Genomic DNA, 10,000 nt, shown 5'->3' with positions numbered 1-10,000 from the left:
CTTCTACTGTAACAGTATTTCTACAGTGTTTATTAGTACTTCTACTGTAACAGTATTATAGTGTGGTATTAGTACTACTACTGCAGTAAATGATCTGATTCCTTCCTCTAGTGCTGACTAAAGTCCTGTTTGTCTGTGTGTTTATAGAGTCTGTGCTGCTGGTTATTATATTATTATAATAATTATTAATCAGATCAGAGCCTTATTGCCCCCCCCCCCCAAGCAGCAATAAGGCTCTCTGTAATCGGAGTATATATATCGGAGTATATCCAGGCCACACACGGATTAAAACACAGCAGACGAGAGGCTCCAATCACAGATTACCAGAACATCTCGCTGCTAATCCCCGTTTGTGACAGAATAAAGCAATAATCCATCTGTGTTTTTCTCAGTTTGGAGCAGATTACAGGCTGACACCAACACAAACACACGGCCGACACAATCTCACGCTGCACTCACTCCCAGGGTCAGAGGTCCCAGCATCACACAGCATCACTCAGCCAGGTGGAGGGGAGGCCTTCACAATAAAGGTCCCAGCATCACACAGCCAGGTGGAGGGGAGGCCTTCACAATAAAGGTCCCAGCATCACACAGCGTCACTCAGCCAGGTGGAGGGGAGGCCTTCACAATAAAGGTCCCAGCATCACACAGCGTCACTCAGCCAGGTGGAGGGGAGGCCTTCACAATAACGGTCCCAGCATCACACAGCATCACTCAGCCAGGTGGAGGGGAGGCCTTCACAATAACGGTCCCATCATCACACAGCATCACTCAGCCAGGTGGAGGGGAGGCCTTCACAATAAAGGTCCCATCATCACACAGCATCACTCAGCCAGGTGGAGGGGAGGCCTTCACAATAAAGGTCCCATCATCACACAGCCAGGTGGAGGGGAGGCCTTCACAATAAAGGTCCCATCATCACACAGCATCACTCAGCCAGGTGGAGGGGAGGCCTTCACAATAAAGGTCCCATCATCACACAGCGTCACTCAGCCAGGTGGAGGGGAGGCCTTCACAATAAAGGTCCCAGCATCACACAGCCAGGTGGAGGGGAGGCCTTCACAATAAAGGTCCCATCATCACACAGCCAGGTGGAGGGGAGGCCTTCACAATAAAGGTCCCATCATCACACAGCCAGGTAGAGGGGAGGCCTTCACAATAAAGGTCCCAGCATCACACAGCCAGGTGGAGGGGAGGCCTTCACAATAAAAAGGTCCCTGTGAAAAGGTAGAGCCCCTCCTTTTCCCCCCAACTCGCCTGACATTCCCCACATTTAAACTGACTACCTTATCCTACACGCACATACACTGAAATATAGTTCATCATACACCTCAGTACTAATAACAATAACATTAATTTCCTATAATTAAATAATAAACGCTTTACAATACAGCCAATCATTTTATACTGCTACAATCGCTTTCCCCCGCTCAAATAAAGCCTTTCCCCCCCAACAGGGAATAAAGTCATAGGCTCGTGTTCCTTGGGGAAACAAACTGATGCAGGACCAGGAAATGAAAGTAGGTGCTATCAGTGTATTGTTGGTGTTTGCGTGCTGTTTAAATGTTGTGGGGAATGTCAGGCGAGTTGGGGAAAAGGAGGGGCTCTACCTTTTCACATTTCCCTCCTCTTCTGGAGGATCGCCACTGGGTGAAGAAGATGGCTGTAACTCACCACCTGTGAGGACTGCTTTCAGCCTCATATATGAAGAAGATGGCTGTAACTCACCACCTGTGAGGACTGCTTTCAGCCTCATATATGAAGAAGAGGGCTGTAACTCACCACCTGTGAGGACTGCTTTCAGCCTCATATATGAAGAAGATGGCTGTAACTCACCACCTGTGAGGACTGCTTTCAGCCTCATATATGAAGAAGAGGGCTGTAACTCACCACCTGTGCGGCCAGACGATGTGGAGAGGTTTCCTCTGGACTTCAGGGTCCTGGTCTTCTGTTCCTGGTTCAGGTCTGGAGTCACGTGGATGTTCCTGCTCGGAAATCTCTTCACACCTGTACAAAGAATTACTGAACTTAAGTAACGTTGTCCGTCTGTCTGCGTCGTCTGTCTGTCTGTCTCTGTCTGCATCTGTCTGCGTCTGTCTGTCTGTGTGTGTGTGTGTCCGACAGACACACGCCACGTGTACACACCACGTAGCAGACACCCTCAGGAGACTCTGCAGCGGTGGGTCCTCTAACGTGAGGGGAAAAGACTTTGGGTTCAAGGTTTATAAGATGTGGAGATGGTTCATTATTAGGACGTTCATAATCGAGGCTTCTTCTAACTCCCAATTCTAATAATGGACTTTCCATAGCAGAAAGTTACTGTTGATACTTAAATACAGTAAATATGACATACATATACACATACAAAGCCTTTTACTCAAGTAAATATTCTAAACAGTGACTAACTCCTAACAAAGGTATTTTCTGGGAAGATACTTTCACTCAAGTATTTCTTTCAAGTACTTTCTACAAGACTGTGTAACAAGAACACGGCCGCTGCCGTACTTACATATAAAAGATATTTACCTTCATTAATTAATGACACATTTAGCTTATAGTAATTATGAAATATTGTCCTGTAGTTGATCTTTAATGAGTTATAGCATCTATATTCTCTCTCAGCTGGATCACATTGTTACCGTGGAGACAGCAGCTGGTCGTGCGGCGTGATGTCGTTATCAACGTGAGACTTCCTGCGGAGCAGTTTGTGTTTGGGCAGCAGCCTGAAACACAGCAACACAAACATCAAGAAGACGAACGTTTGGAGTCCTAAAGGTCCAGACCAGTGTTGGGTATAAGGGCCGTTACAGAGTCAACGCGAGCAAGCAACGCGATCAATCATAGACGGTACACAATGGACACAATGGACCAGCAGACCCCGTGTCTCTGGACGGAGACCAGTGACGTCTCTGGACGGAGACCAGTGACGTCTCTTTCCCGGTGATGGCTGAGCGTTACTGAGCAGCCTCCAACTGAGCTTGAAGACGTAGATGTGACGTGAGCAACCTGTCTGAAAGTTGGAAGTCTTCTGGTAGCTGTGCCAAGAGAAATCTCAATCATTCCCAATCTAGCAGAGACGGAGAGCGTAGGTATATGTAAGGAGATAACATAGACACAGGCTCATTATTGATCACTAAAATGATAGTTAACATTAGTCATTACACTTAAACAGCTGATGGAAGTCCAAACTGCCTGAGAGCTTCTCCTGTACTATACGGTAACTCCTCTACTATGAGACAGGAAGTCTCGTGGTTATGACCCAATCGTTAGCCTATTGTTATAACAACGTCTGCTACGGAGCCATAACGTGAGCTACAAGGTAATGGAGCCTTTTATACATTGTCGTGTTTCTTTAGAAATAAACAACGGACAAATAGAGTCTTTAAACACTTCAGATGTAAAGGTATTCTCTGTCAAAGTGACGTCAGAATGAATGGCAGTCAATGGGATGCTAACGGGATGCTAACGGGATGCTAACGGGGGGTGATGGCTTGGTAGCATCAACATGGTGCCATAGGAGGTTCGGGTTGTGAGGAGAAGCTGACCCCCTTGTCTACACAACGGACGCAAGCGTCACAGGCGATGCGTGAAATGTAATACACCGCCCACGCAACAGGGGGTAGCAGAGTGCTCCACAGTGTTGGTCGGGAGAGCCAGACCCCCCCAGACAGCAGCACTTGTCAGAGAGCAGCTGGCTGACTTCTTGTTATCAGACGTTTCCCCACCAGTACAGTGTGCTACGATTGGGTAGCACTGACCATTACATTGAGAAAAGTTGTGGTGGTTTAGCAGGTTTTAAAAAGACAGAAATACATTGGGGTCTCTCTCTCTGGCTCTCCTGCTGTAGGCTATATGAGGACACACAGCATTGACTTCTATATAGGACACACACACTGTTGCAGGACGGTCAGCAGTTAGTTCACATGATGCTTCAGACACACAAACAGCCAGCGCAGCTACGGACACAACCACAAAGTCTCTCTGAAATCCTCTGGTGTTGGACTTCCTGTCTCTAGTCCAGATAGAACGTACTGCTCCATCCTGTGATCTGGATCAAACTGATTAGGGTTAGTGACTTAGTGAGACACTCCTTCACAACGCAGATTCAAGTCTGATTTGACTGAACTCTGACTTCCTGTTAAGACCTGCAGCTGATAGAGACCAGTCTCCCCCCCGCTGGGGGGGGGGGGGTGTGTGTGTGTGGGGGGTGCCGGTGTCTCGTGAGCCAGAATCGACCACAATGGTCTCCAGATGTTTGATGTTGCTGTGATGAAGAGAAACGAACTAATTCAAGATCAAACCGGCATCTGTGATTTGTCCTTTAAAAAGAAAAAAAACACACACACACACACACAGAGACACAGAGACAGAGACACACACACAGAGACACACACACACACAGAGACACACACACACACACAGAGACACAGAGACAGAGACACACACACAGAGACACACACACACACAGAGACACACACACACACACACAGAGACACACACACAGAGACACACACGTGGGTGAAGACGAGGCCGTCCATCTTCTCCTGAGTCTTTAAAGCCAACATGTCGTGGGGGACAGCTGCACAAAGAGCCAAACCAACGCTGTGAACACAGGCGCAGAATCAGACACCTGCCGTTCCCGCGCGCCCGCATTGATCGCTCGCCGCTGATGGATGATGTCTTTGTGTCGCGCTGCAGGTTGCTGCTGCTGCAGGTCAATCACTATTACATTACACAAGTCCAGCACTCACAGGCCGCGTGATGGATGGAGTCGGCCACAACAGCCTTCAGACGCTCCCGAATCTCCCTCAATCTGACCGTACACCACTCCATCTGCAACATGTGTCCAACTCCAGGCCCGTGGGCCAAATACGGCCACTTGCAGACTTCGATCCGGCCCACATATACATTTTTCTCAAGTTTTTGGGGCTTTTTCCAGACATTTTTTTCCACTTCATGTGACTTGTTTTTCGATGTTTTTGCCACTTTTTCCCGCCATTTTTTCAGATTTGTTTTCTGGCGTTTGTTCAATGATGATAAGTTCCTTTTTTAGGGCTTTACGTCGACCAAACTGTAAGTGAGGACCATATAAAACACCCAGTGATACTATCAAAGATAGACCCGTCTCTTAAATGAAAGCACGTTAAGCTCTACATGTCTGTCTCTGGATGGGAGGCCTCAGAGAAACTGATCTACAGACTCAACTTGACTTTAAGTCTGTGTAGAAAACTAACGTGTGCTTGTGTTTTACTATAAAATAATCAGCCCAAGAATCAAACTACTACTACTACTACTACTACTACTACGACGCAGCAGCAGCAGCAGCCAGAGTGTTTCCAGGCGACATGTGAAGGAAGAGAGTAAGGAGAAGAGACTTGTGTTGGTCTGTGTTTCCCTCTGGGCTGGTTGGGTTTCTGCAGCATGAAACCTCTGAGATGTGTGCACATTAATACCCCCGAGATGTGTGCACATTAATACCCCGAGATGTGTACACATTAATACCCCCCCCAGAGCAGCAGTGTTGGCCAGAAGTAGCCGGCGGGATTGTCGGCCATGCATATCATCACTTACTTCCACTCTGTGAGTTTGTTAGGATCAAACACATGATCATGTTACACTGCAGGGGAGAGAGACAGTCATTCATATTCATATATATATATATATATATATATATATTCATATATATATATATATATATTCATATATATATATATATATATATATATATATATATATATATATATATATATATATATATATATATATATATATATGACGGTCAATCGATTAAAAACTTTAATCTAATTAATTACATACTCTGATTAATTAATCGCATATATAATTAACGGTGCCTGAACCGATTTAATAATAATGTATAACAATAACTTATTTCACTAGTAAACTGCTGTTGAACGACAAAAACAACAACCAGATGGAAAAGGACGTTTACAATAACTTCAAATGCACCACGAGGCTGTAGTTTACCAGTTTCATTGAACGCACCGTCTGTGTTGTTTCTCCGACCAGCTGCAGATTGTTACATCCCGGTGTTGAATCCTCTACAGTAAAACACAGTCACACTTTACACCGTTTAGCGTTAGCTGTCAGCATTTAACCCTGTTTAATCAGCTACTAGCTAGCGGTAGGCTAACGTTAGCTGCTGTCGAGTATAGTGTTAACTAGCTAGTGGTAGGCTAACGTTAGCTGCTGTCGAGTATAGTGTTAACTAGCTAACGGTAGGCTAACTATAACTGCTGTCGAGTATAGTGTTAACTAGCTAGCGGTAGGCTAACGTTAGCTGCTGTCGAGTATAGTGTTAACTAGCTAGCGGTAGGCTAACGTTAGCTGCTGTCGAGTATAGTGTTAACTAGCGTCATGTGCAGCGGTGTTTGTGTTTCAGAGCATCAGAGAGAAGAGCAGACATATCAGTGGAACCAGATTTCAGTAGCCAGGGTTGGCAGGAAGAAGATGTTTATGAGTAAATGTTCCAGTTAATGATCCAGGCAGAACATTCTCGTCTCCTCCTTCATTTTACAGTCCAATGGTGCTGGAACGGCTCCGGGTCAAACCAGCCTAAATATACAGCCATGCAACACACCAACTGAAAGCTCAAGACTCTCAGGTTCCCATTGGGCCCACACACAGCATACGATGGTTTACACCACTGTTATAAAGTTAAAGGAAGTCCAACAATACAGCCGTAGACTGCACCGCTGGTGTCTAGAGTCCAGAGGGCAGCCATACCTTTATTCCTCGGCCCTTTAGCCACAAAGGAGTATTTAGCCCAAAACGGTTGTTCATATATCCCCAACAGTTCAAGGAAATGGAATATCCAAGCCGTTCTGTCCAAAACCAGCTGTTCGCCTCACAATGTTGACGTTTCTGGCCTTTATTGGCTCGTTTCTTTGCACTTTTCAAATTGAAATAAGAAAAACGGACAGACTTATCTGTAGAAAAGATTCATATAAAATCCATTTAGGAGTGTTTTGGCTTCTGGGTTGTTTCTGCAGTAAGCTGAGACATGTTGCTATGGCCGTGGTGCATCTGTATCTCACCAGACGTGTTTACAGCAGTGTATTTTAATCATTTCACAGATGACACACTGTGTGTGTGTGTGTGTGTGTGTGTGTGTGTGGCACTGACCTGCTGACGTCCAGCAGCTGCAGCGGGAAGTGCAGGACGACACACTTTGGGCGGATCAGCTGGTCCAGGTCTCGGGGGCGGTGGTCCGGGATCTTCTTCATGAAGGACGAGATGGAGGACAGGAAGGAGTCCATGTTGTAGGCCGAGTTAAACACCACCACGTCTGATACCAGGCTGACACAGAGACAGAGACAAAGAGACACACAGATACAGAAAGACACAGAGACAGAGAGACACACAGAGACACACAGAGACAGAGAGACAGACACAGAGAGAGAGAGAGAGAGAGAGAGAGACAGGAAGGGTTATGACCACAGCAGGTGAAATGAACTTGAGTAATCTGGTAAAGTCAGGAGGTAATCTGGTGATGAATGAGGAGACACTGGGCCTTAACTGCCCTCATTTAAATGGAGGGTTACTATAACCTCCTGGCTGCTGGCTGCCTTTCTAGTGCAACACTGGAATGTGTCTCCCATCCAATCAGAGGGTCTTAATGATCAGCTGTGATATGTGATGCTGCAGTAATGATGTTAGACTTGGACGTATCGACATGCTGCCCAAAGACCAACAGCCATCAGTCTTACTAACAGAGAGAGAGAGAGACAGCTGATTAATGACCCACACACTTTACTAACACACACACACACACGTGCGTGTCTCTCTCTGCGTGCTGTCGTCGTGTCTCTCTCTGCGTCCGCGCGTGTCTCTCTCTGCGTGCGTGCGTGTCTCTCTCTGCGTCCGTGTCTCTCTCTGCGTGCGTGTCTCTCTCTGCGTCCGTGCGTGTCTCTCTCTGCGTGCGTGTCTCTCTCTGCGTGCGTGCGTGTGTCTCTCTGTGTCCGTGCGTGCGTGTCTCTCTCTGCGTGCGTGCGTGTCTCTCTCTGCGTGCGTGTCTCTCTCTGTGTCCGTGCGTGCGTGTCTCTCTCTGCGTGCGTCCGCGTCTCTCTCTGCGTCCGCGTCTCTCTCTGCGTGCGCGCGTGTCTCTCTCTGCGTGCGTGCGTGTCTCTCTCTGCGTGCGTGCGTGTCTCTCTCTGCGTGCGTGCGTGTCTCTCTCTGCGTGCGCGTCTTCGCGTGCGTGCGTGTCTCTCTGTGTCCGTGCGTGCGTGTCTCTCTCTGCGTGCGCGCGTGTCTCTCTCTGCGTGCGTGCGTGCGTCTCTCTGCGTCCGCGCGTGTCTCTCTCTGCGTCCGCGCGTGCGTGTCTCTCTGTGTCCGCGCGTGTCTCTCTCTGCGTGCCTCTCTGCGTGCGTGTCTCTCTCTGCGTGCGTGCGTGCGTGTCTCTCTCTGCGTGCGTGCGTGCATGTCTCTCTCTGCGTGCCTCTCTGCGTGCGTGTCTCTCTCTGCGTGCGTGCGTGCATGTCTCTCTCTGCGTGCCTCTCTGCGTGCGTGTCTCTCTCTGCGTCCGTGCGTGTGTCTCTCTGCGTCCGTGCGTGTGTCTCTCTGCGTCCGTGCGTGTGTCTCTTACCAGGACAGGATCTGGTTGTATCCGTACTGGAAGTCTCTCTGCTGGTCTTTACGGACCGGGTAAACCAGCTGGTTCTCGTGGAAATACAGAATCTTCTTCAGACGGGCCAGGTCCGGTCGGAGGGCTACGAGCTCACACAGGTTCAGAACCGAGCTGCAGAACAACACCCTGAGAGGGAAACACAGGTCAGAACCAGGGTGACACCCTTAGTATGTACCCCGTAAACTACAGGATGTGGACTCTCTCTGGTCTCCCTGAGTACCCTACAGGATGTGACCTCGCTCTGGTCTCCCTGAGTACCCTACAGGATGTGACCTCGCTCTGGTCTCCCTGAGTACCCTACAGGATGTGACCTCGCTCTGGGTCTTCCGGTCACAGCTGATCAGGATCATGTCCTGGACCTCGTTTGGTCCACTAGTCTCTCTGACTGAAACCAGACGAGTGGTTCTATTTGTCCTGTTTTCCTGCTGAGAGGAGAAAGAGAGCCTCCTGTTCAGGACTCACATTAAACTCTGAGGGCCTTTTCACACCTGAAAGTCCGAACCAAGGTCAGATACAGTATTAGGGGACCACTAAGGTCTATATAAAAGAGACTTCAGATACAGTATTAGGGGACCACTAAGGTCTATATAAAGAGACTTCAGATACAGTATTAGGGGACCACTAAGGTCTATATAAAAGAGACTTCAGATACAGTATTAGGGGACCACTAAGGTCTATATAAAGAGACTTCAGATACAGTATTAGGGGACCACTAAGGCCTATATAAAAGAGACTTCAGATACAGTATTAGGGGACCACTAAGGTCTATATAAAAGAGACTTCAGATACAGTATTAGGGGACCACTAAGGTCTATATAAAAGAGACTTCAGATACAGTATTAGGGGACCACTAAGGTCTATATAAAGAGACTTCAGATACAGTATTAGGGGACCACTAAGGTCTATATAAAGAGACTTCAGATACAGTATTAGAGGACCACTAAGGTCTATATAAAAGAGACTTCCCCCCCCCCCCTCACCTGTATGATGGGCAGCGGGGGATGGTCTGGCTGAAGTGCAGCGCTGCTGTCCTCGCCCTCCAGTGCCATTTCTTGGCGGGCAGCGAGCAGACGGAGCAGCCGGACACGTTTTCCTGCAGCAGGTCAATCAGCTGTTTGTGAGAGCCGCCGTAGAACGCCTCGACCAATAGCACGGAGGGGGGGGACGCCATCTGACAACACGAGAGAGAGAGAGAGACACAGGAGAGAAGAGAGAGAGAGAGAGAGAGACAGGAGAGAAGAGAGAGAGAGACAGGAGAGAAGAGAGAGACAGGAGAGAAGAGAGAGAGAGACAGGAGAGAAGAGAGAGAGACAGGAGAGAAGAGAGAGAGAGAGACAGGAGAGAAGAGAGAGACAA

General features: G+C 48.0%; 1 protein-coding gene across 3 annotated transcripts in view; it reads right to left on the bottom strand.

The window, feature by feature from the left end:
• Nucleotides 1-10,000, bottom strand: part of gtdc1 (glycosyltransferase-like domain containing 1) — a 32,576-nt gene that overhangs the window by 17,437 nt on the left and 5,139 nt on the right. The window contains exons 2-6 of one of the 3 annotated variants that reach the window (XM_078262742.1): nt 9,625-9,815; nt 8,603-8,770; nt 7,144-7,317; nt 2,640-2,723; nt 1,891-2,007 (exon numbers count right to left, since the gene is read on the bottom strand). In XM_078262742.1, coding sequence (XP_078118868.1) covers nt 1,891-2,007; nt 2,640-2,723; nt 7,144-7,317; nt 8,603-8,770; nt 9,625-9,815 — 734 coding nt within the window. The remainder of the gene's footprint in view (nt 1-1,890; nt 2,008-2,639; nt 2,724-7,143; nt 7,318-8,602; nt 8,771-9,624; nt 9,816-10,000) is intronic. The other 2 variants (XM_078262743.1, XM_078262745.1) reach the window with 2 other exon arrangements.

This window comes from Sander vitreus, chromosome 11, assembly GCF_031162955.1.
Source record: "Sander vitreus isolate 19-12246 chromosome 11, sanVit1, whole genome shotgun sequence".
Lineage (NCBI taxonomy): Eukaryota > Metazoa > Chordata > Actinopteri > Perciformes > Percidae > Sander > Sander vitreus.
The sequence above is the reverse complement of the archived record's forward strand: the minus strand, read 5'-3'. Positions and strand labels throughout refer to the sequence as shown.